The 27,458-nt window shown below is 44.9% G+C and overlaps 1 protein-coding gene across 4 annotated transcripts in view; it reads left to right on the plus strand.

Moving 5' to 3' along the window:
* CSMD2 (CUB and Sushi multiple domains 2) overlaps positions 1-27,458 on the plus strand; it is a 640,139-nt gene that overhangs the window by 403,365 nt on the left and 209,316 nt on the right. For 3 of the 4 annotated variants that reach the window (XM_019547773.1, XM_019547774.1, XM_019547776.1), the window contains 2 exons: positions 3,184-3,366; positions 23,846-24,172. In XM_019547773.1, coding sequence (XP_019403318.1) covers positions 3,184-3,366; positions 23,846-24,172 — 510 coding nt within the window. The remainder of the gene's footprint in view (positions 1-3,183; positions 3,367-23,845; positions 24,173-27,458) is intronic. The other variant, XM_019547775.1, reaches the window with a different exon arrangement.

Below are 27,458 nucleotides of genomic sequence, written 5' to 3' on the forward strand. Positions count from 1 at the left end.
ATACAGGATGTCTGAGCTCATCTGCATGTGACCACAGTGAGCAGCTCATGGATGAACTCCTGCAAGGGGGACTCTGTTCACATAAGACACCTTTGAGGCCTTATGATGCTGATTAAATACCTGATCATTATATTTGGGCTGTGTTGGCATTGAGGTCCTGGTGCGCAGGGAACTATACAAATAGGAAAGAGAGGACTCGCATGGTCATTGTGAAAGGAACATTCGTAATATAGGAATTGCCCCAGTAGGTGAGATCAGTGGTTCACCCATCCTAAATCTGACAGTGACCCTTCCAGATACTTCAGAGGAAAGTGGAAGAGTCCTCTAACGGGCAGTAGTGCATGGGCAGCTTGTGTTGACCCACAGGCCTTTGGTTATGCCAGGTCATGACGAATGATGGCTGATATCAGTAAAGGCATTTATCTTGGCCCCATAAGTAGAGATGGTATTTATTCCTATGGATGCCTGACCTTCCTCCTTGATTCCACACCTCTGGTGTTTTTTCTCAGGGTGCCAGAGGTGACATTTATGCTGTATTCAAACAATCTATATGTGTTAATCTTGAAAGAGTTGCCTTTTAATCTAGTAGGTGCCACCTAGTCCTCCTGAGAGCCCTTCCATATCACCCAGCCCGTGTTGCATTGTTTTGTAGCAGAGAGGACGTTTGCTTATAATACAGAGCTAATGAAAGGGAAGATAGTATAAAGCACTGGAATGAAGAACTCTGGATGTGAGTCCTGTTTCTACCATATATTTTCTGTGGCTGTTGGTTGGCAGAAGGTCAACAGTCTCTTCCTGCCTTCAAATCTGTAGAGTTACATGAAGTGGATTTCACTCCTGGCGGGTCAATGGGGATGTGTTGTGTTTCATGATGTCGAAGGAGGAGAAGGCACTGGGAGTTGTAAAGACATCAGTGAAGTACGAAGCATCCCTCACCACACTCAGAATAATGAGCGATACTCTGTCTTTTGGACCATAGCATGCTGAAGGAAAGCTGGTTCTTGTGCCCATGCTTAGGTGGGTTTAGGAGATCAGTCTTCATAGCAAGACAAGCAAAGTACTTCTAAGGAAGGTAATTCTGGATCTTTGGAGGCTATGCCCGTCTTTCTTTTCAGACACCCACACCTTGTGGGTGGAAAGCAAAGGGGAGAATCTCATCTCATTCTGTCTTATACTGAAATAGCCCTGCAAAGTTTTTTCTTGTGTATTCATTACCAGAGGCTGCTTCTGAGGAATTAAAGTTGCCCTGTGCGTTAGTGTGGAGGAGTGTCGTTAATTGCATCAGGAGATGGGATTAATTTTCTGATTTCCCAGTCTGCTCTTTGTTGTGCTGCTCCATCTGTGACCTGGAATGCTGCTTTTTATATTAGATCAAATTAGAAAAATGGTGATCTATATATATATATTTTTTTTCCCCTTTTCATAGAAGATTGGTGAATGGAATACAGAGCTTTTCAGCTCCAGGTCACTGTTTTGTAAGAAGCAAGGTCAATCGCTCATCGCCATCTGTTTGTTAGGCTCTGTGAAATGAGTTGATGGTCTCAGTTCCATCTGTGGGTATAGCTGATAGCCTTTCATATAATATAACTTCCCATGCGGGTGGCATTCTTGCTACCTTCAGCACAGGGCCTGAGGATTGAATGTTGTATGCCGAGTCATCACAGGGTGAGCTGGCCCCTTCAAAGGACTGCAATTTCATCAAAAAACCCTCAGACTGGAGGTAAAATTAGTCTCCAGCTGAGGGCCAGCTCATGTTGTGCTATAGACATTACATCCAGAATATAGGTGCACCCTGACAGAAGCTTGAACTGCATCTTTCAGCGCTGGGTCTGACGTACGGATCTGGAAAATATCGGTCTCCAGGGTGGTCAGTCCATAGCCATAAAGACACCCAGCTTAGGTTCCTTTTCAGCCTAGCTCCCTCGCAAATGATAGCATTTTACCTCATTCCAGTGGTGTATTCATGGACTAAATAACTACTCAGTGTAAGTGTGACAGAATCTAGCCATTAAGAAACACATAAATGTCTTCGGGTCAAATGTGAATTTTAATTTCGGAGGAACAGCGTTTGACATGTAATTTGTCAACTGACTCTTTGCAGAGGCTTGGGTACTGATTTTTAGCAGCCTTTTCTTTTATGCCTGAGCTAAAATGTGAGTTGATGGAGACAAAGAGTGCCTTTACCTTCGATCCATAAAGCTCCTTTCTTATTAAAATAGATTTTTAAATCCTTTATTTTATTTCCTCAGTCATGTTCACAAATTATCTTTTTGTTATAAAAATGTACCTCCCATTTGCAAGGTAGCCTCACATCTGCTTTGCACCTCCCACGGATCAAATATTCAGATGCATGGGAAGTCGATGTGCGAGTCAATTGTTCTCTTTCTGGAGCCCTTTCATATTTTAGATAGGCAATTGGAAATAGATCAGAATGATGAATGAAATAGAATTAATGATTCAAATCAGTCTTAGATTATTCTAACTGCTAATCAGGAAAGTCATCACCTTGCCTGCAAATACAGCTATTTATTACGTTCTTCTTGTCCAGCAATATTGCACGTACCCCACACCCACGCAGTGTAGTACTGTTGTCCCCTTATTATGATAAAGATTGACGATTTTGCAACAAACTTGGCTAATAGAACGGGGGCTTTTAGCTCGATCATTAATGACTTCTGCAGGAAGAAACTCCAGTCTTAGATTCATCGGAGGTGACTCATAAAGAGATGAGACATTACGGCTAAGTACAGACAGTCAAAAAGCCAGGGCTGAATTGAGTCAATCTTTGCAAGTTAGTCTAAACTGCTTAGATTGAGCCAGTAAGCAAGTGAACAGACATTCACTTCTGATTCTGGAAATGCAGCGGTATGCCTGCAATGGCCCAGGTCTGAAACTTGGGGGCTCTAGAGCATGCCGCCCTGCTCAGCTGGAGCAGACAGCTTGGGCCAGAGCTAGCCTGCCCACCCTGCAAGTGGGAGGTTGTGGGGGAGGTGCAAAGCATCCTGGGATGCTGGGGGACTGGGAATTAACTTGCGTTTCATGCATGCTATCTCTGGGAGACATGATGGTGTTATCAGCGAGGGTGATTGGATCCCATGTGAGTAATACTTTAATAGAAACCTCACAACAGCAGAGGTTGTAAGAACCTTTTCTGCCCACTTTTTTTGTTTTACTTTCTTTCAGAAATTGACCAGGGGAGTTGCGGCGATCCTGGGGTGCCAGCCTACGGCAAGAGAGAAGGGTCAACGTTTCGCCATGGGGACACTTTGAAGTTTGAATGCCAGCCTGCCTTTGAGTTGAAGGGCCAGAAAACAATTACCTGCCAAAAGAGTAGCCAGTGGTCCGCTCAGAAACCAGTCTGTGTTTGTAAGTCAGTGAGGAGACTGCTTTAAAATGTTTGCAATGTCCAGTGAGGTAGCTACATAGATCATATATGTTCATAGATCATATATACTCACGCTGGATTTAGTTCCTGGAGCAGGGGTAATACTGGGGAGAGGAGAGATATTGCTAAGCTGCAAAAGTTGGATCAAATGTTGAAATACCTGCAATGATTGGGGGGGAGGGTCTGTAATGCCGCAGAAGCTGGGTTTGAGTGTGTGTTACCAATCTGATCTTGATGTCTTCCAGGCCCCTGAAAAAAGGAAAAGAAACAAAACCCCTGTTTGAATTGGATTCTAGGATTTTGATTCAGGTTCATATTCAAAAGAAAATGGAATCTTCCCTGTCTCAAGAGCGGAGGGAAGAAATTAAATTAGATTTCGTTTTTGGCCTTTTAAATTTTCCTTATTATTTGCCGGTTCTTTAAGGCCCCCTGCTTCACAATCTCAGCCTTTAATTTGTTGCCTTGCATCTCAGCAAGAAATAGGGTATATTTCTCTCGGCATTGACTTAGGGGGAGAATTTCAGAGGAATAAATGAGAATTGGGCATCCAATTTCCATTGGCTTATAATCTCTTTTGAATATCTCTCCTTTAATCCCTGGTGTTAGACAATGATCTGAACCTTCACTCAAATATGCTGCACCCAATTCTTAATGAAGCTCACAAAATTGTGTGTTGGGGATGGGGTGGTACTTAGGTTTCTCTGCAGCGCGGGGTAAGTGAAGCCATTTTTCTTATTTTTTACACACTGAGCACTCTAGGTCCTGAATGGCCAAACTGATTCTGCGTTCAGCAAGGAAACCGCATTTCCAAAGAGGGACAAATCAGTTAAATAAGAGGTTGATAAATGGAGCAGAGAGCATATAACAGCTGCAGGGGTAGTAGATCATGCAAAAGAGCAGACATTTCCCTAATGGAAATTTTAAAAAAAATGCTTATTATAATGTGAATAAATGTATACACATGTGCCCACACCCCCTGTATACCTCTATAAGCTGCTTACTCGTAGCTTCTGGTTTGGCTATGCAGCACATTCACAGCGGTATAACGTACATTGGCCGGTATACTGATATATGTTACAGTGGTGTCTGGAGCAGACGGATCAGCATTCCTGAGATAATTGCCTTGGTGATGAGTAGAGTCTTAGCCCCTCTTCATTAAAACCAGGGAAATTAATAGCCTTTTTGTTTTGAGGGGAGGGCTGGAATCAATTGGATGTGGGGGGACATACAACCTCTACACCAGTTTATAGCTACTCTTGACCTTCCAAAAGGTAACTTTGCCCTGGAGTAGAATAACTTACTTCAGCATGGGGCTGAACTGGGGAGAAATCTATCTGCTCCACATTTGCACCAGTGTAAATGAGTCACGTGCTTGCATGCTTCCATGGCAAAGGCAAAGGTAGGGCAGGATGGCACTTAGAAACGATCTTGTTTCCACAACTGGTGAGCTTGCCAAAGGAGACAAGGGTCTTTCCACGACAGAGCCGTAACTCTGGAAATATTTCCAAAATTCAGAATAGCATTGTTTTTGCAGAAAATCTTGCTTCTGCAAATGTGTCATGCAGTCCTACCTGGTGAGCTTTGAAATCATCCCTGGTGACAATTCACCCAGGCAACTGTCACAAAACAGCAGCCCCAAAAAAGCAATCTTTCTTTGAAATGACAGTGAAAATGCATGCTGTGTGCAAGAGTTGCAAAACTTGAAGCAATCTGCAAAATTTACAAAGAGTTATGAGAAGATTAAAGTGAAAACGGCTGGAGCTCATTTTTTGTCCTAGTCCTCAGCCTCATATTGTATTTTTTCCCCTAACTGTGAAGTCCAGATAGCTATTGAATCATGTAGATTCTTAACCAAACCTTCAGCTATCTCTGCGATTCCCCCGATACCAATTTATCATGATCATAAAGATGCCTGCTCTTTCTGTCCTGGGTTCTCAGAGCCAGATAATTCCATCAAACTGCTATTAGGGCTGATTTTTTTCCATTGTCAATCTAGTAAAGTTTGATTTTTCACGTATTCTGTCCATAGATATGGTTTATACTGTTGGTGGGGGAAGACTGGAGGGGCGGGGGTGGATGGCAGAGGAAGATTGATGAAAGACCATGAATCCATTGGTTGAAATCATGCCCCAGCCTCTGCCTGCTATGATACAACCGTGGATATTTATTCAGCAAAAGGCAACAAGTTTGGGTAATGCAAAAAAGCCTTGCTCCCTCCCTTTCACTGTCCCGCCTTTGCATTTGCTTACTCTGGATATCATTGTGCTACTTTGCATCGGTTGGGAGAGGTGACGCACCAAAAAGGTGTAAGATTTGTAACTCTGCGTGGAATCTGTACCAGGATTAGTGACAAGCCTGTGAATGCTGGGAGCATGTTAAGCACGCGGGGCCTTTGGTGGAAAAATAAGGTAACCTAATTTATGTGCCGCTAGTTGGAATATGCAAACAATTCAGTGCCTCCGATTCTGGCTGTGAATGCATGACAAATGCAGAAGGAGATTAAACAGCATGCCGTGGTGCGTCCTGCTGTCCCAACCAAATGATTTATGGGTTCATAGTATTTATTGTGGAGAATTCATTTCCTGGGGCTTCAATGATGAGGCAACACCGAATGCTTAAAAAATGCAGCTGCTTTATGGCAATGGGTCCTTGAATCTGTGGCTGTCTGCGCCTTCACGATAACAGACCTTCCATCTTCATCGTTCTCACTGGTGTCATCACATTCCTTAATCATCCCTGCTGAGTGCATAGGGCCTTTGTGAAACTTTGCCAGCCGGGCTCATGTATGCATTTTGCTGCTCTCTAATGGACGGGGCATGTCTCAACTTCTTGGGTGTGGGGCGTTTGTATCTGACTGGCCGAGCGGAAACTGAATCTAGGACCTTATGTCTCTGTAGCTGGAATGGGTGAATGCAATTATCCATCCACATGTATGCTGCCAGCTGGTATTTTTTGCCTGTATATAGTATTGCTCCCATGATCATTACCAGACAATGAAGATTTCTCTCTCTCTCTCTCTTTTCTTCCTCCCTCTCTACTTTATAGCGTCTCGTAGATCTCAAACCAACTGCATGGTTGTGGTTGTTCACCCTGACATACCATTCGCATTTTAGAAGCTGCAAGTTTGAAAATCCATCTAGAGCTGGTGTTGGTTTAATAGCAGGGATACTCCACATTGCATAGCTTAAAATAACTGAGATCTTAACTTCCTTGTAGAGTTATGGTCATCCTTTTGGAGCTTAAAAGCAATGAAACGGGGGTTCAGAGGAGTCCAAAGGTGAAACTTAGCATCTCAGGTGCAGGACTATGTTAATTAGTTGGATAAGGTAATGCGTCTTGCTGCACTGATGGAACCGGATGTGTATGTGAGGCAATCATCAAAGCGTGGTCCTTCGTTATTGGTGAATGAGTAGATGAGGAGACTTAAGAATGGGAAAGCAGCTCCATGGTAACAGAACTGTCACAAGGAGCAGATGAATTGTTTGATACCACAACGATGAGTGTGTTTGAAACGGCTGGATAGCAAGGACAACTGAGCAGGCCATTTCAGTACTACCTCCGTTTATAAACGCGTGTCCGTATCGCTGCTTAAACCAAAACCTTTCTGTTAGGAAAAATAGACCATTACCTGAATTTTTTTTGTAACTTGGCCATGCATTTCATACTATATTTATTTTGTCATGTGTAAGCTTCCCCTCTAGGGTGGCCGGAAGTTGCAGTGAAAAATTCCCACGATTCTCTGTTCCAAAACTCTTTTGGTGTTCGCCTTCCCACAGTCCTGCTAAAATGCTTTGAACTAGATCCACAAGTCCCGATTCATCAGGCCTATGCCTATAGATGAGTGAATTAATGGAGCCAAATTGAGTGGTGGTTTTATGTTGTAGACCGGAGGTTGGCATCCAGTCCATAGAGCCACTGGATCTGGCCTGCAGACATGAGGCTTTGGGGTTGGGGGGCCTCAGCTGCCGGTAGTCTCCCCATGCTGCCATGAGAACAGGCAGCGGTGGCCACCTCCTAACACCTGCCTTCTGCCTCTGATCTAGGGTGGGTCATTCCAGGCCACAGCCAGAAAAGGTTGCCAACCTCTGTTGTAGACAGTCATGGAAAAGCTGGAGTGACAAAGTAATGTCTTTTGAAACCAAGTCACAATGAGCCAGGGCGATGCTTTTACTTTCCACTCATCCTCCTCTATCAGTCACATGGGTGAGTGGCTCGAGGGAACTATTTCCGAAACAGAATCACTTCCTGTGCGATCACTACTGGACCCGTCAAGTCTTGTGAAGGTGTAGACTGCATATATATAAAATACTGTGTTTGGTTGTGAATGGTTATCACCCTAGCTCCATCAAACAATCCTGGGGGCCATGCTTGATGGGTTTTACACTGAAACGATGCAAAGTTGGTATAAGTTATGCATGGAACCCAGCGAAGAGTGGCATTTCGTATTAGAGGATCTGTCAGTTTTGCAGATATTTTAGGGACCTGCCAGAAAGCTTGGGTATGTGTCCAAAAACGAACTTCCCAAAATTTAGTTCTGATCTGAAGTTTTAGTTCAGGCCCTTCTCTGCTTTCCAGAATTTTTTGCTTAAGTTGTAGTTGGTGATGCCTGGACTGCAGTAATGCTTAGAAACCTCAGTGAAATACTGCGCTGGATACTGCTAGAAACACTCAACCGAAAGACTGTCCCACCATGTTGCTTTCATTCGCATCTTTTCTTTTTTCTTTGCTTTATTGTTTTCTTCTTCTTGGCTTCAGATCATGTAGTAACTTCCAACTAGGAGTCATAGTTCAAGATTTCCAGTTGGAGAGAACCCATTAAAGTTTTTTTTTTATTATTATTATTAATGAAGTTTCAGCCATCTGGAGTTGCAATGTGCTAGTTTGCAGCAGAACGTCATCTAGTTGTGTCATGGAGGTGGGTGGTTTTTTGGGCTGGTACAATAATTTACATTGTGTTATTTTGTTTCATCAAGTTGCAAAATTGGGAGTGCCTCAGTCCTGGAGCTCACCAGGGTAGTTAACTCGGGGCAATACTTTGATTGTAAAGTTTGGGTTTTTTTCCCACCCGACTTTAGTTTCTCCAGTCTATTGCTTGAAATTGCCCATGACTGATCCTACATCCATAGTTGCCTTGACAAACATTTATCCTGTCAAACTAGCATTAGCCTGACAGTGGAGCATGCTTTTCTTGCACGTTTTAAACCTGCTTGGTCACATGATAAATTAGCACAAAGTGAATCATCTGTGTCTGTCGATGGTCACTGCATTTGTAAATTTGTCCCTCCAGAAAACTAGACGGTGCTTGTGAATTCAGTAACTTGGCTCCAAACTTGCATTCAGTTACAGAGCATTGCATTCCCTTCCTGTGCTGGAAGTTTAACGATTTTGTTAATCCTTCCCACCCTTCTGTGCACCTGATGTTTTATATCTCTCATGATTACTGTCATCCCCCTTGGCGGTGCTTACTCTTCCCTGTTAATCCCATATTGGCCTATTATGCCTGCTGAATACTCTTAACTCCCCATTGCAAATGGTCTCTTTTCCAATATAAAGCTGCATGGCTGACCTTTTGCACACCCCTCATGATACATACATATAGGATTACAGGCGAGTAAAGCAAACTGCGAGCGCTGTCTTCTGAGGAACATGTGCAACAGCACCGTGTAATTTTATATAACTTGACACGTTTTCATGTAGCTCCAAATTAACCTGTCAGTGGGTCATTATTTTCATTCTTTCTCTCCTTCCTCCTTTCACTGTCCATGACTCATGGAAGCAAATGGAAACCTTTCTCAGGGAAATGAGTTTGGAGGAATGTGTGCTTTGAAGTACCGGTGGCAGAAGGAAAAATCTCTCTGCACTTATTTTAAATGATAGAAATTTTCTTTTGAGAACAAAGAACCCTGGAAACCAGATCCCAGAGGGCAACAGTGATTGAATAAATACTGATAGGGCTCAATGTTTCTTCCTCTTCTTTTAGGGCATCTGAGTGTTTTTACTGGACTCAGCACGATCAGACGCTCTGTAGGGATGGGTGGGGTGGGTAAATGCAGTTCTCTTCTGTTTGCAGACAACATTCTTTGGGTGAATCTGATCTCTTTTCATGATTGGGAGAAAAAAATTTGCAACAAAGAACAAAGTTCTGTTTGCACCCATAAAAAATCCCCCCCCCAAACTTTCAAAAAACAATCTTTCTTCCCAAGAAAAATGTCATGTTTTGTTTTATGAATATGTTTATTGGCTTCTTCCCTCTCCTTCAACCACTTGAATCTTCTTCCTGACTCAGATAAATCAATCAAGTGGGCCTGAATCTTAGAAAATGTTCAGACTAGAGGCAGGTGCAGGTCAAAACATTCGGCTCTGGATTCAAACTTTCTGAAAGCTTGAGTGTGCTTGAGCTGGAACTTGTGCCGTAAGTCCTACTGCAGATCAGGTATCTGCTGTATAATATAGACAGTAGCTGCTATTTTGGAGCACTTCAATACTTACAGCCTTTCACTTGAACTTGAAGGCCTAATCCTCACTTGGAGTTTCCGCTGGCATAAGTATTTTGGTGCGGGTGTGACTTTGAATTAGTTATTGAAATCACAGGGTTTGCTGTAGATGCAGTTATGTCTGCACAAAAGTGCTTACATCCATATATTTATTTCCAGACAGGTAGCAGAACAAAGCTGGGTTGCTTTAAGCAATGCAGCTTATATGCTTATATAAATGTGTCCATCCTAGGGGGCTTTTACTTCTCTAATTTTACCGGCAGTATAATGTTTGTGAATAAATAAGGCCCAAGAGCAAACTTTTGAGGTGGTGTGGAAATTAGTTTCCCTACAGCCACATTAAATTCCCTTGGGTCTGTATACCTACTAATGTGTGACAGTCTCTGACAGAGGCCAGCACCAGCTGCTTAGAGTAGCATTGCCCACTTGTTAGCGGTTGGCTTATGCCTTGTAGCCTGGGGTGCGAGGAGCAGGGAATTGTAACTCTTCCAAAACCCTTTGAACACTCAGATGATTATCCACTGCTGATGTATGGATTCAAATTTAGAAACAAAAAATGAAGGGTTATAACCTAGGACTTGGTGACTCTGAAAAGGACTCGGAATAAATAAATGAATATGAACCCCTAATATGATGGTGAATAATATGGTCATTGGTTGTATAAACAGAAGTATGGAAAGTTGGGGTGGAGAGGTTGCATTGCCTCTCTTAATTTGACACACAACCCCCATGTGGGAGTTGGCTCAAGGCTCTGGTGCAGTGCATGGGCTGGGAGCAACACCTGTACAGTGTGGGAGCCTGTCCTAGTCCCTGTACTGCATGGGTGCAGGGTGGAGGCCATGAACAACACACATGGCACAGGAGCTGGTCCCAGCTCCCACGCTGCACAGGAGCCTTGAACTGGCTCCAGTATGATGGTGATGGTGGTGGTGGATGGGGGTGTAGGAGACTGACAAACAGCTCTGTTGGGATCCCAAACTCATACAACTGTACCAGAGTCCCCAGATTATATTACCCCTGTGGAGCAATCAGCCATTAGCTCAACATACGTTAAGTGATACGATCCGAGCATAGTCCTTGCTGGTAAAGGCCAAACTTTACTGCTTTAGGATGGCATTTAGCACATGTTTCACTACTTGAATGCTCAGACACCAGCATTGTGAGTGCAGTGAGTATAAGTGTAACACGTGGGAGTAAAAATTGCTAATAGAGAGTCCTTCCATCTAGCAGGTGGACACATAACAAGATCTGATGTTGCACAAATTCAAACCAGAAATAAAGGCATGTTTGCTCAATGAAGGCAGTTAGCTACTAGAATAATCTCTCAAGGGCAGCAGTGGATTCTCCATCTGTAGAAATGTTTAAAGCAAGATATGGGATGTTTTTCTAAAAGATAAGCAGTAAGTCAAGGAGGAATTTCATCATGTCCCATATGAAGCAGGAGATCAGACAAGGTGATCACAGCATCCTTTCTCATAATACTTACACCAAGGACATGTCTGTAGTGTGTCCTCAGCACAGGTCAGGCAGGATGTGAGTAGCGACTAGCCTGGAGCACGCCAGGGACCAAGGTCGGGGAAGCTGTCTCAAGCTTCACTGCTGCTCCTCAGCTGGGGGCACATGCAACTGGAAGCAGGTTTGTCGGGGCCTGTTTAAAAGCAGTGCCTTCCTTGCGCATGGTGTAGGCATGCCCTTTATAGTCACACCCCAGGTCTTCACAGGGCTAGGTTCCTTAGCCCCCTGTGAAGATGAGGGGTTGAGTCAGCCACAGCAAACAGCTGTGTGGGACTGTTGGAGGGCTCCAGCTGTTTGCTGCAGGTTTTGTTTCAGGGCATTGCTTCTCCAGTCATGGTACCCTGGTGAGCTGCCGCCAAGGAGAGAAAGATATCCTTTGAAATAAAAAGCTGCAGCAACCAGCTGAGCAGCTCATGTTCAATTCAGCAAAACTGCTGCAAATGAAGTGAGCTGCAAACCACCCAGAGATGAAAAATCTGGGTCCTTCTTCAGTGGCACCCTGTGGGCCAGATCCTGCGCAGGGTCAGCGTGTGTGGTCAGTCTGTGGATGTGATCCCATACACCGGCCCAACCCTGTGTATTTGGATCCCGCCATGGACTAGTGACCCTGTGCATCAGCCCGATCACATCCTGACACAATCATGGGCACGAGCCACATTATCCAGCTCACACGGCTCAGTGCTTCCAGAAATTTGACAGCATGGCATGGCAATTAATGCTGCCACTGCTCCCCCACCATTACATTTCCAGGCCCATGGGGAGCACTGCAGGTTGAATGCCACAGCTCCATGGGCTGGATCTGACCTGCAGGCAAGCAGTTAGCACCACTTCTACTGTCTTACCACAAGTTGGATTTTTAAAGGCGTTTCAATTTTTGGCTTTTTTAAAGTCCTCTACATTTTTTCTTTCTGCTAATCCCAGGATAAGTTCTCTATGCCTGGTATCTAGTAAGATCTGTTGTAGTGGGCTTCTCAGTTGCTTCCACTTTATCATCTACTCTTGATCTTTGCAAAGGTGATAAATATTGTGCCTCCATTAGGGTTATCTGGCACTCCTGGAAGCCGCTTCTCTCCTCTGCTGGAAAGGGGTGACGCTGTTCTCTTGGCTCAGGGATCAGTAACAGGAGTGCGCAAAGCTTTGGTCGCCGTTTCGATCCGGAGAAAAGTCAGCCTGATTCGGAGGCCAAATCTCTGAATCGAATCGGAAAAAATAAACAATCTCTGAATCTATTCAGAGCCTCCAAGTTGATTCAGAAAAAGATTTGGAGATTCAGGGATTTGGAAGGCCGTCTTGCAGGGGAACAGAAACTGAGAAGCGGGACGGGGGAGCAGGGGGGGAAAGACTGATATCCATAGCTGGCCAGTGACTGTGATCTTTCTCTGAGTCCCCTTCCTATCACAGTGCTCTGGGGGAGGGATGTAGAAACAGCATATAAACATCTGTCTGCAGCCTTTCTGTCCCTTTTGTGAACTGTTTCTGCCTGAACAAAAGTGGGGCAGGTGGCTAGCCCAGAAACAGGTGGGTGGGCAGAGATCTAAGTGGCGCCAGGAAGGCCCCCCTGTTACAGGCTACCATCCCTGCTGTTTTCATCCTGCTGCAGCTTAACACACACATAAAGTCACTCATGTCACAAGTTTTGCTTGCAGAAGCTTGAGGTACAGTTTCCCAGAAACCCCTGCGCCTATCTCCTTGGTAGGCCTTGTGCCCTCAGAAGGGGCTACCATCCCTGCTGTTGTCATCCAAATCTGCCAAAAAATGACAAAGTTATAGGCATTTCAGTGATTCCCCATTATAGTCTATGGCCGAATCACCGAAACTCTCTGAATCAGCACCAAATCTTCCAAAGCCGATTCAGGACAGTGATCTGAATCTCTGAATCGAATCACTGTCCTCCAAACTGGCCGAATCTGAATCTGAATCTGAATCGAATACTTCCCTGTTTGCACAGGCCTAATCAGTAACCCCCAAGAATGGCAGGCCTCTTGCATCCAGCCATTGCCATGGGCTGCTAACCTTTGCTGCAGTGTCCTAGCTCTCCCTGCTCTGCTTGCTCTTGCCACCAGTTGCCATCATTTTCCATCACTGGTGACATTGGAGAGACACAAATTTGGCACCGTGGGGCAACACAGATGCATCAGCCCAGGGCAGGGACACTGGGTGCTGTAGGCAGGCTCAGATGCCTATAGCAGGAATGAGCGGTACAGGGCTGGGAGGGTGTCCCTGCTGTCACATGCTGTTGATCCCCACTGCCATAGACTGCATCCAGTTTCTTTGCACACTAGACCCAGCCCATGGCCATAGATTGCAGACCCCTGCTGTAGCATATTGTTTAGGAGATGCTCATCGCCATGGCTCATCTGCACAAGGATGCAGTTTCTTTAGCACTTTGGAAGCAGCAACAGGAAATTTGTCATTTCAGCTTTTGAGCCCTTGTGTATTGCTTTTCTTGCCTGATGCTCTGATGAGAGATGCTGGAGTGATAGCTTTAGAAACAGAGCCTTGCTATTATCCACCAAACAAATCCAATAAAAAGAATTGGCAGCTGAAAGACTCCTACCAGTGTACCTCAGTTCTGATCTCTAGGGACCATCAAGGCAAGTTCTGGCTTTGTACAGTCAAAAGATTGCCAAGAACGATGCTAATTATTACTGCATGTGATGCCAGGATTTTGGAGAAGGGCAGAGCAGGGCACGGGGGGATTAAATGGGCATGTATCCACTAGGGCCTGTGGTTACTCTTGACCTGTGTCAGGTTCAAAGAAATAAATTACTGGTAAAATGCTGACTGATCCCTGAGCTGTTCAGACCCATTCTTTCACTTCCATAAGAGAAGCAAATTTAAACGAAGGAAGGATTACTGTGATCCGTATATGCATGTGGGATTTGTAGCTTTTTTGTTAACAGCCTTGTTTCACAGTTGTAGCCATGTCAAACCATTCTATTTTTAAAATTAAGCAGGCCACTTTACCTCAATCTTTGTTCTGTATTACGGCCCCACTTCAGCGCAGGATTTAAGCACGTAGTGAAATGTAAGTACATGCTTTAAGTGCTGTGCTGATAAGGAATGTGCTTAGGTACTTTCTTAAATACTTTGCTCAACCTGGGCCTGCGCTGTTGGTAACCCATTCCTTGTGCATTCCCTAGCCATTTTGTATTACAGTCCATGCAGGATGGGATGTTCCTGTTGCCCGGACGATTGGGTGACCAGACTATTTCTGGAGAGAGCATTAACAGCGGGGTGGTGCTTTTGTATTTGCTTTTAGTGTCCCTCCAGCAGGGAAGGGGCATAGCTTCCAACTCATCAGCACTCACTCTGGTTGTGTTGTCTATCTTAGCATCTCTCTACAGAGGGGTAATGTGCGCACAGACCCAGCTGAATCCAAGTCTTGTCTGCTCTTCATAATGACTGGAAAAGGGGGGGGGGGGTGCACCTTTTATTGGCTGACTGTATAGTTGGGATAACTGTTGGACAAGCATTTGGGGATCAAGTATTTTCCTAGAGTATCATCACTCCAACTCGACTTCAGCCTTCATACTGGAACTCCTCATCTTCATTCTGATCTAGCACTTTTAGAGCTTAGTGCAGCCTCCAGAGTCCCCAGGGCGGTTTTTGTGCTTGAGAGTGGAATTTGATAAGTCCACAACAAACCATTAAGGTCTTGGATCATTTAGGCTGGTTGTTTTTTTCCAAATGTCCTTGCACCAGCATTATATCTGCCTTGAGAGCTGTTCAACCTAACATATAAAAGACCTCTTTAAAGACGGCACTGTTAGTTGCAGGAGAGCACCTGAATTACCGGGCTCTAAAACGCCTATTTGCCAAAAAGCTCCGCAAGGTCGTGACAGCCGGGAGCACCACCACGGGGTGCTTAGCACGATTTTGTGAGGTCGTTTTATGGGCCAAGCTCTGCCTTTGTTTACGCTGATGCCTTGATCTGGGTTAACCCCTCTGACCTCATGGGATTCACAAAGGTGTGAATGGACTTATTTCCCCTTTATCCACACGCAGATCAAAGGAAAGTCTTTTGGGTTACATTGCTACCTTTCCTCTGGACTTGGGGAGGAGGGGGCTTCCTCTTGTCTCTTGGTGGTCCCAGTTTACAAGGTATTCTCACCTAATATTTAGCCTGTTCCAGTACAGTTTAAACAGATTTTTTTTTCTCTGCACTGATGGCTCTGCTACATGGGGGTCCAAGCGGGAGCCTCTCAGGATTTTTGTTACTTGACATTTGTACTGCGGCACCTGAATGTCTTGCTAATTAAAAGATGGTCAAGGACTAGCTCAGGAGCTTTTAGACTTAAGGCTGAGTCCTGTCCCTGCAGAGACTTATTCAAAGATACGTAGACTCTCTCTGCTTCTTTTGCTCATTAGTAGTATGGTGATAGGAGTACTGCTTTTTCCTCACAAGACAGCTGTGAGGATAAATGCATTAAAAGACTGAGACGTGCTCGGAGACCTACAAGAGGCAAGTATTATTAAAGGGGCATCTTTGACTTCCACACATATCTGCTCATACCTTCACTTCAAACTAGCCTGTGTGGGGAGGCAGCGTATAGTTGCACGGTCCCTGGAGCAGAGCAGGGAGATTGTAACTGGGCAGCGTACGGTCCTGTTTTCCCTGCTGCTCCAGGGCCTCTGTATCTAATGTTGGCTTTATCACTGGCACAGCGTAAGGCACCTGGCATACCAGAATAGCTCCACACACTTCTTTTCCACACACCCACCCATCTCTCACCTATTCTCAGCAATGCAAGTGGGTAGACCTGAGCCACAGTCTATTCCTGTTGTAAATCAGTATATCGCCATATACAGCTTGTCCACAAAGACTGGGGGATGCATTAACCTTTGTTTCTTTGGATTAAAATGTCTCTCCACAGAACACGCATCCTTATTTGTACAAGTTGGGTAGCCCACTTTGAAAGTGGATTGAATTCATTCCAGGATGGGTTAGTGCTCCATGTGGCTGCATTTGTATTGTGAATTATCTTGATATTCCTGGCAGTCACAGATTCACAGAAGTTTCGGGCTGGAAGGGACACCAGAAGATCATTGGGTCCAGCCCCCTGTTCTGAGCAGGAAAGATGACGGGGGTCAAATAACCCCAGCAAGGTGTGCATCCAGTCTCCCTTGAAGATCTCCAGGGTAGGTGCCTGCACCATCCCCACTGGGAGTCTATTCCAGAGTCTGGTCACACAGACAGTGAAGTTTTTCCTTGTATCCAATCTGAAACCTTCTTCTAGGAGTTTATGGCCACTGCTTCTGGTTTTCCCGTGGGGCACTTTGGTGAATACTTGTTCACCTAGCCCCTGATGCTCTTTCCTGACCTTTCCTTCGCATGTGGATCAGCCTGGCTGGTTTATCTGTGTGCCCTTGACTCATTTTAGGTCATGTCAACCAGATGCCATCTCCCTGTTTAAATGCTGGAGGGCAGCTAGGTGCACCCACTGGCACTCACACGCATCTAGAGTCACACAACCTTCTTTGCATTGTAGCAGCTGCATTATATGGAGTCACAAGGACCTGCTCAGGGCTTGCGCATTTTCTCCCGACTTGGAAAGAGGAGGTAACTGATGTTAAAACAGAGCAAGACTACCAACCTGGCAAGATCCACCATATCATAGCACCCATTGGACAAGCACCAATGTGGCAACAAAGGCACCACTCGTATATAAAGGGCAGCAACAAGGCCTTTCATAGCTCCCCAAGGAACTTCTTCTCCTATCGTGAGCTGGATCCAATTTTTGCCAGTGAGACCTCCATCAAATGGGCTGTCTTGTGGACTGCACCTTGGGCACCCAAGAGACTACCAGCCCTGGCTCTCAGGAGATTTCCGTGAAGAACCCTCCTGAAGCAAACCTGGAAGAAGACAGAGTCTGGACCCAAGAAAGACATGCACCATCAGGGTGCTGCGGAGTGGACATCCACCAGTAAGTGCAACAAATTTTCATTTTGCTACCTCTGGCCACTGCCATTTTGGGTGAATGTGAGCTAGGAACATTGCCAACACTGCTTCACTCTTACTGAAACTCCTTCCCTCGTGCTTAGAGCAGCACTTGCCTTGGAGAATTTAAGTTCTCTTATATTTTTAGGCCACATTGATGTTCCTCAGCCACATCTGAACATGCCCCCTCCCTTTTAATTGATTCTCTCCCTACGGGCTGAAATGGGCATCGAAATGTGAGCTGCACAGTGCTCATTGCTCTGAAACATCCAAAATAAACGTCTCCCTCCTAGCTCACTGCTAATCTTGCCCTCCTTCCCAGCTTCCCCAGCTCAAGTTGCTGGTTCTCTAGGGGTTAAAAAGCAAACACATTGTACAGGAGCCATCTTTATTGAAACAGCAGATAGGAAAAGAGAAACTACAATGTGAAAAGTACCTTGCTTCACAGTGTGAGCATTACCTGAGGCTGCCAGGCACCTTAAGCATTTAATAAGATATATTTGCTAAAGTGGGACATGCAACTATTCACCCACCCTCTGTGCAACCTCATCCCCTCCCCAACCTGTCGCCAGCTCAGGGTTGGTCCCAGGTTTTCTGCAAAGAGAAAATAAATTGGAAAAAAGCATCTTACCCTGCCTTGTGGCCGCCCCAGACTAAGACGACGCTATGGGAAAGCTATTCTAGAAGTGAGGGGGAAACGCAATATTTTATCATTGTTTCCATGGAGATGGAATTAGTACAATAACTACTTGTTCTGTTCTCAGCTTCTGCATCTGATGTCCCTTCCGCCCCCGACAGAAATGTTATCAATTCCATAATGCCTGACAAATATCTGGGTCAAGAAAAAGGGATAGCAGAAATGAACCAGCCGGGGTCTGCATGTCTGCATCCCAAAAGAGAAGGGCTATGAAGACTGCAGGGTATAGAAGGGAGATCCACTGCTGGGCTGAGCGGGGGGCAGAGAATCAAGAAGAAGATAGAGATGTGCAGGAACAGCTCCCGGAACTGAGGCAGGAGCAAACACGCCTGCTGGAGACTGTCTAAATTAACCTTCCTGCCTGGTACCACATCACCAGCCCAGCCCTGCAGCCTTTAGAGAGCAACAGAGGCTGTGGGATCGAAGGTGCGCTTCCCTCGCTTCTCTACACCCAAAGACATTGAAACCAGAGAGCATTTGGGACCTCACTTTCACATGGATTGACTTCTTTCCCTGCCCTTCTACCTCCAAGATGAAGACAGCAGGCAAAAACCTTGCACTTGAAGATGCTTGTGACTAGGACAGTGCACACATATGTGCACTCAGCACTTTTACGTGCGTGTGCCTCATTGGCACTGTTACATTCCATAAAGTCTGCATAGTTGCTTTATGGTAGTTTATGCTCTACTGGTTTAAAGTTAGCACTCTGGTGTTCAATAAAGGGTGTTTTTATTATTATTTGTGGTGTTTGATGCTCAGTAATGGAAGTTATTGACAAAGATTCAATCTCGTTTCTTAAAGTCACGTGCCTGCCTTGCACAAAATAAAAAGCCCTTTCATAAAATCCTTCTACGGTGCATAAAAAAAACATAGTAAACCTTCATTTTGACACTTTAACTCCTAACCTCAAAGTAGGAACAGTAGGCTTCCCAAACTCTGTGCCTAATAATACCTGCAGTGTGGAGAGGTAGTCTGTCTGTCTGACTATTGAGCATATCCCACGTGGCTCCATACCTCTGCCTCCTACCTAGCAGTGAGGATCTCTCCCCCTTGAACTCTCAGATTCCAGCAAAACAGAGCAAGTAGGAATCACACAAGGCAGAAATCGCTCAGTTGCCTCTAGCCTTGTCACTAGGCACTGCCCTCTCACCTCTTAAACTCATGGCCCACTGTCATTCTGCATCTATCCACCTATCTCAGGAAAAGGCTTCATGAGCCAGGGGAGCAGAGGTAAGCAAGTCTCCCAGAATGACAGTGGAAATGGCAACCCCAGTAAGGTCCACTGTAGTCTTGGGAGCAAGGATTCCTTTTCCTGCTGAAGAAGACATTTCCAAAGATCCTAGCATCATGGACCAAGTCACAGTTGTGTTAATGTGTTGTTACCATTCAATCCAGCCTTGGAGCACTGTGGTGAACTATTCCTTCTTGCTGATGAACTCTGAAGCCTAGTGTGAAAGAACAGGCATGTGGGCTCCCTCAGTGGCCTCAGTACAATACAAGAACTCCAACGGTACAAATCCAGCAATACGTTCCTATACAGTGCCAAGCCAAGCCTTTTATGACCCTGAACAATAGACTCTCCTTCTCCCTGCCACAAGTCTTTGAGTGCCTTTGTGTTTGCATGCAACAAATCTATGGATGCGACACTTTAATTCCCAGCAAGCCAAACTAAACTATGTCTGAGAAGTTTTAGTTTAATGCACCAGAAAGACTCTCAAAGTATCCAACAATCCTGCTCGTGCAAACAGTCACGCAGTTGCAGTGCAAGAAAGGGCAAAAAACGTGGTGTGTACAAATGCCCTGGAACCGTCGACTCTTCCTTGTAGCAGCCAATTCCTCAATGCCAACAGCCTTGACACCTGATTTACCCACAAACATTGATGAGCTGCTGACCAGTCATGATTCAGCATGGTGAGCATCCTGATGGCAGGGGACATTTGCTGGAGGGAGCGCTCATGTCAGTGAGACACTGCTGCAGAAGATCACGGAGAATGTAGCCTTCATCATCCTGATATTGTGCTGCTATCCCAGGCCTGTATCGCTGAGCCCCGGAAAGGACCAAGTGAAGCTGCTTCAGAAACATTTCACCCACAAGTAGCTGCTTAATTTCCTCGTCCTCCTCTTCTAAAGTCAATTCAGCAGTACAGCAGCTGAGTCCCAAAACCACGTGGTAACAATGACAAATGCATGTGTGGTGGATGCTGCATGTTCACGAGGATACAGTTTGTGACTTGCAGCAACGTTCACTTAGTGTTTTGCAAATGGCATTGGCTTGGGACCTATGCCCAGAGAAGGGTGATTGCTCCCGAAAGCTTGCTAAGAACTTTTTTCCAACTATTCAGTTGATCTAATGAAAGATAGCCCATCTACTCAAAGACCCTTGTTTGCCTATTAACTTGGGAAAAAAACAAATCAGTCCTGAGATGCGAGGAGAGGCATCGTGGGAGTTTATTAATTTGTTTGCAAGTCTCAGAATTGCAGTGGCTTTTGGTAGGCGCCCTGCAGCACACTGAGAAACATTCCTGGATGGCATACAGCCCAGCAAAGGGGCAATGTGCCATGGGGTACATGCCCAGAGTGTCCTGGGCTTATTCTGGAAAACACACAGTGCCAGGCAGATGCACTGAATCAAGAGCAGTAGCATAACTAGGAGTGGACATACGGCGCGCCAGCTCCAGGTGGTAGTTTAGAGGGGCAACAAGCATGGCAGCCACCATCGCTTCTGCTGCCCCAGATGCTGCTGCCAGCCAGGGCACACAACCTAACTACCCCTTTGATTAAGAGGGGTGGTTAAAAACTAGATGTGTGGCTACTGGTCTTTTGGATTAATAGTTACTCTGCAAAGGCTTATACCTAAACCATATTCCACGCAACTCACCCTATGTAGATGAGCCCTAAGTGGAGTTGCTTTGATTCACAGTAGATGAAAATCTGCTCCACTAGAGTGTGTCATTTTTATTTTTATTTTTTGGTGCGTGGGTGTGTTGGGAAAAAATTAAAAACTGCATTTATTTCCCTGCAGGCTTCATTTGTTTCTCTTACATTTAGCAAAGGTTAATTTGGCCCTCCTGCGTGTTTCCCTTCTCTCCCCTCCCCTCCCCAACAACCCTCCAACAAAGCAAAGCTGCTTCTTCCTTCTGTGTATTGCCTTGTCATATGTACCCATGAGTGTCGTAAATGGTAGAGGCATCAGGCAAGTAATGCTTCTCTGGCTGTTGACGGCTGCATGAATCAATGCAGTTTGGGAAGCCTGTAGGTCCTATATAAGTACTGACTTATTTGTTTGGTTTGATAAGACCGCAGGAGGTGCATACCCGATATCCTAGCAGCAGTAACTCACAGGTCTCAATGCCATTAGCATGTTTGTTTTTTCATAGCTAGGTATTCCCAGAAAGATTATAACGTGGAGATGTTGTCAGAATTTCTAGACAGCGTCCTTTTAATAAAGATTTCTACTCATGCTGAATCCTGAATTTATTTGGTGTTTGTTTGTTTTCCCTTTAATCTAGCTGTCTGTTTTCTTTGTTATCAGGAGCAGGAAATGGCTTGTAGCTTTTAGCCTCAATAATGCCTGGTAATGTCCATCTTATTTGATCTAAGATGATTATGTACAGAAAATAAAGGAAGCACATAATAGTGGGAAGGCAATGGTGGAAGAGGGACCATCAAACCACAAAACTATATAAATGCCAAATTAAAATCGCTTTCACCCTCCGAGTTATATCCCCTTGCCAGGAATTAGCATGAAGAGTGTTTTAAATAATAGAGTTTAATAAGGGTGAAGTGGTAGGGGGAAAAGATCAAGCAATACATATATAACATGTAAAAATCATTGGGCAGGTACCAATTAGACAGCAGCACTGCAGTTTTGAACTAATGGACCCTGTCAACTGAAATACAGTATATATTGAAAACAGTCACCTCTGAAGGCTGTGGGTTTCTCATACACATCGTTCCCCACGCCTCTGATAAAACTGCATTTCATTATTTTCACAGGGGTGGGAGTCCAGTTGGATGCTTCTTCTTGACACCATCCCAGTCCAGTGGAAGTCAGTGATTTATTCTTAATGGGAAGGGAGCTGCCCAGTGCTCTCCAATCTGCAGGCCGTTGCTTGCCACGTACATGTTCTGCAGGCAACGCGTGCATGTATGGCGCTTTGCAAAAATAAAATTAAAAAATGCAGGCATAGTGCCATGTTCTCACAACCTTCTCTATGCAGTGACTTACCCTACCACTGAGTGGCTACCAAACCAGAACGTTGGTTTTATATTGATTTTGAAGTACTTTGAATAACTGCACAGGGTTCACTGCAATAGTGAATTGAGTGCATAGCCCCCTTTCCCCAAAAGCTCTGTCCTGCAGACATGCTAGATGGGGGAGTATTGTTACACATACAAAAAGCCCTGTTGAATTGTATATTTGCAAGCCTGGGTAGACATTTTGGTGAACAAATGAGCAAGCAAACATGTAACAGCCTGCAGCCTTTAATTACCTGCTGCCCTGAAGGAAGGGGAGAATTAAGTATAGACTGAAGGAAGGGAAGAATTTTTTTAAGCATCTCAGGATATGTCTACACTATGATCAAAGGTGCAATTGCAGCTCATATAAAGATGGCTGAGCTGGCAATAGCATGGGTCGGGTGCCTGAGTATTTACTTAGAGACCCACCCAGCTTTGCAGCCCTGTAGGCCTAAAAATCTGCCTTGGCATAATTGATGCCATCCCCACCCCCTTTTCTGCAAATAAAAACCATTAGCTGCAAGCAAAGTGTGCACAAAAGCAATTAAGCACCAAAATAGTGTAAACAACTGCTGTAGGCAAAACAAAATGTAAATAGCTGTAAAATGGGGGGGGGACAAAATAAAATTAAAAAGCAAAACCCAATAAAAAGCACGTTTAAAAAAGACGCTAACGGTAGCCAAAAAATAACAAATTAATTTTAAAAACCTGCTGTAAATGGTCATTAGTAAAAATCCGGAACATAACATGAGAATATACAAAAAAAAGACTATAAAAAAATCATAAAAGCCTTAAAAAAAACCCTGAAGTCTAAATAGCTGTCATCAAGCCAAAAATAAAAGCAGGCCAGTCAAAACTCATCAATAATGTCTAATCAGCTAAGTCATCATGCATCATTGCAAGGGCCTGCAACTGTTTGGGGTTTGCTTAAGCCGTGGTATTGCTTGTGCATTCAATAAATTTAAAGCTCAAATAAAATCACCAATCATTTATTTCTGTTCACACCAGCCCTTTAATCAAACTTAAGTTGTAAGAGCCCCTGCCGAGCTCCGCTGCAGTCGCCTGTCCCTGAGCTGCGGCAGTCGCGCTGTTGACAGCAGTGTAGACTTATCCTCAGCCCTGTTCAAGGGGATTCACCTTGCAAGGCACAGGATCCCTTCCTGGATGTATCCCACTGTATCCTACAGCGGTCGTATGAAAAGGTCCAGTCTCTGCTTTGGAGCTGTGGTGTGACATCCCCTGCAGGAGTGGTGAAACTTGACAGGGCCAGAGCTTCAGATATTATAGGAAAAAAAATATAATAAATAAAACAATATAATCCCCGATGGGAAAATGTATTGACTTTTTGAAACCAAGGACAAACCTTAGAGTGAAGATGTTTCTTCCTCCCCTTATACATAAATCACTGACATCCGGCAGTGAATGGAGCACTGGTCTTTTCTCTCATTAAATTGTCTCAAAGGAAAAAGTATTCTGTATTTTCATGGAGAGCGTAGCCTGGAGGGAGGGGGATGTGGCAAGTACAGGCTGTAAGAACCAGGTGTGCCTGGATTGATGGTGGTTTCTCATTGCAGTTTCCTGCTTTTTCAACTTCACCACCCCAGCCGGGATTGTCCTCTCGCCAAACTACCCTGAAGAATACGGAAGCAGCTTGCACTGCGTTTGGTTAATTATAGCTAAGCCGGAGAGCCGGATTCACTTGGCTTTCAATGACTTTGATGTGGAGCCTCAGTTTGATTTCCTAGCTGTGAAAGATGGCGGGACAGCTGAATCCCCCGTGCTGGGGACCTTCTCAGGGAACCAGATCCCTTCCTCGCTGACCAGCAGCGGTCACGTAGCCAGGCTGGAGTTCCAGACAGACCACTCCATGGAGAAAAGGGGCTTCAACATCACCTTCACCAGTAAGTGCAGAATCCTACTTTTCAGGTCAATTGATCATCTTGGGTAGACCACAATGGGAGTAACTCTAGTAATATTAGTGGGGATTTCCTTGGAGTTGCATTGGATGCAATTGAGACCAGAAAATGAGTGAGGAGTCAGGACTTAAAGGTTTCTTCTCTGCTGTGGTAGTATAGTCTAATGGTGAGAAGAGTGGACCGAGAAGCAAAATTATTTGCTCAGTTTCCACTGATGAGAACTGGTGAGTAGAGCTATCGGGATGCACTGTGTGACTCTGGCTGTGCCACTGTGCATCCTGCCTCAGTTTCCCCGACTAGATCATGAGAGTACTTACCTGACCGAGTTTTAATTGGTGGAAACTTGTGAAGTGCTTTGCACTCTTTTGGCTGAAAGGTGATGTATCAGTGACTAGGAATATAATTTTCTACTTGCACCCTGACTTTTGCAACGATGCCAAGGTAGAAGGAGGGGGAACACGCGACACAGCGAAGGACTGGAATAGACACGGCTATATCTGACAACACACAAATTCAGGCCTTCAAAGTTCAAGTGAATGCAAGCTGCCATAGCAATCTACCCTCACATTATCCTGTAATTTTCTAAAGAACATTATTAAACCTATTCAGCAGAAATGATAAACGACTTAAGTTATAAGAGAAGTGAGCAATGCAGCTAAATTAATAGTCTTTCTAGCTGATGATTGCAAATCAGCTATTCTAGAAAAAAAAATAAAATTGTAGGGTTTAAGAAATCATTTGCCACAACTGATTGGGCTGTTGGCTTAGCAGGCAGGGTGGTCTGCTTTGGCTTGATACCTCCAGGGAGACTGTGCCCATGCCCTTCATAAATGTTGCTTTTTATTGCTGTTCAGGATGTTGGGAGGGTGATTTCTGCAGCAACCAAGTTGTGCCTTGAAGCACATGATGGGTGTCTAGGATGGAGAATTCCACAAATCTCTTTCACTTCAGGAAGAGGCATTTGAACCAAATGTTCAGCTGCTCTAAACAAATCGAGCTCTTGCCTGATTCAATTTTCCCCATGTACACCGGCAAAGAAGTTGGCCTTCTCTTTCTCCCCCTGGGACCCTTCCTAAATTGCCAGCCACTCAGCTTTCCCAAGTGCATGATCTCTTGTCTTTTTCCCATTAGCTGGCAAGATTTTTTTTTAAAAAAAAAGCAGAGACGGGGCCCAGGATACAAAGCCCCAATTTGTCAGCTCAGATTTGGTTCTACTTAGCTTTGCTTTGAGGCAGGATCCTTCCCTGTAGCTTCTTGGAGCGGAAGAGCAGAAAGGACCATTCAGTCACTTTGTCTGATCTACTGCATACCACACGCCATTAAGTTTTCCCCCAATATGCTCCATTAAGCCAAAGACTTTAGCTGGAATGAGCCCTTTCGGGCCTCAGGGAAGCGCAACTGTGTGCTACAGGCAGAGAACTGAAAAAACCAAGGTGCCACCAAAGCTTTTGATGTGGCAAGGGATTGATTTGAAGGGCATTTCTTAGTCTTGTCCAGTCCCCCAAGTGTTTGCTACTTCCCTTGCAAGACCGTTTTGTAATCCAAATGATGCCATTTTATAATCATCCTTCAGGGATACCCAAGAGTCCTGGACGTGGCCCAATGCCCATAGCGTTTTGGGTGCTAGATAGTGACAGGACTGGAAGGGACAGAGAACTCACTCCCCCGCTGTTGCTGGGAGCATCCAAATCTGTCCCCAGCCATCAGTCCCTGCAAAAAGCTTGCAAGAGAAGAGACAACATCTTGGCACCGCAGACAAATGTGAGCACCAAGCCACACAATTGGACAAATCCATTTAACTTAAATACACGTCCGTCCCATTGACTTGGGTGCTGTAGCTTTGCATATGCTGCAAACCTCTGAAGAACCTCTCCATTGCCTGCTAAGAGACAGGACACAATTATAAACTTGATGGGATGTGAAGGTTAAAGCGTTGCTTTCTGATTGGTTAATTGTACCCATTTTTAAATGCCTCGAAACGGTCAACCTTGTAAACAGGACCCTGTATCTATAGCTACATGCAATTTTACTTTTAACTTGACAACAAGTAAAAAGGTAATTACTTTGTTTCTGTCATTTTATAATAGCAGTAGTGACAGGTGAGGTCAGACTGTGGTTTAAGGGACCCCTTTGATTTAACCTCTGGCTCTCCATCCTTTTGTGTTCTGTCATTAACTGGAAGTGTATAGCCCCTTTGCACACCGGCATGCAAGCACCTTCCTAGTTAATCAGGTTTCTGGAGCTTCATGAAAACCTGTTTTGTAAAAGCCCTAATTCCATTTAAAATATTTTTAAAAAAAGGAAGATGAGAGTGTGTTGGTGCTCACTGATAAATACTAATAATTGTATTCTCACAGCATCTCTGCAAGGGCTGATTATATTATTCTGATTATAAACCAATCCTGCTGATCGGGTAACTTCACATGTTCAGGTGCCATTTGAGGAAAAACAAGGTGGTTTTTTTTCCTGAATGTAAGTCAATCGCTGCAGAAAAAGCCCTGCAACGGTTCTTGACCAGAGGCAGGAGCAGATCCAGTAGTAGGGCAGGGGGTGCAGCTCCCAACTTTGGCTGTGCTGTATGTGTATGGTGAGTTCAAAGCTCAGTGTCGTGTCAGCACAGGCTCCTGTTTGAGGTCTGTGTGAGCAGTGAGCTAACCAGCCGCTCGGGGCAAGATGTAACTGTTGCTCCGGAGATCAGGGGTGAACACTCCTACTGCTCATCCTTCCCCCTCTTTCTGGGGAATTCAGCAGCTGGAGAAAGGAATTCAGCTGAATAACTGCAATAACTAAATTCAGCAGCAGAGGGAATAAGCAGCAACACTCATCCTTTTTGCCCCCGGAGTCATGCAAAAGCAGGGGTTTGGGGCAAACCCATGCCGAGAGCTCACGCGCAGCACAGCAAAGGGGGGGTGCAGCCGTGTTGCCATGCACCATCTGAATCCACCTCTGCCCACAGGAGACTCTAATACCCACGCGAAGAACACGAAGGATGAAATTCATTAGCAAGGCTAGAATACAAATTGCCTTGAAATAAATTCTGGCTTGGTATTTTCATGGCAGTCACAAAAATATGCAAATGCAGAAAACCATAGGGGCTGGATTATAAAATGGCCTTGCATCTAAGTGGAGTGTGATGTTTCTGGGGGGTTTTGAGGGGGAAGGGGCGGTAGATATCATCAGGACAATGCAGGTTCATCTTCACTCTGCACAGACACTACACCAATGAGCAATTAAGCGGCTTGGCCAATTGGTTGTGTGACCACAGCCTCTG

This window comes from Crocodylus porosus, unplaced genomic scaffold (genome assembly GCF_001723895.1).
Source record: "Crocodylus porosus isolate Cpor-Errol unplaced genomic scaffold, CroPor_comp1, whole genome shotgun sequence".
In the NCBI taxonomy this organism is placed as follows: Eukaryota; Metazoa; Chordata; order Crocodylia; family Crocodylidae; genus Crocodylus; species Crocodylus porosus.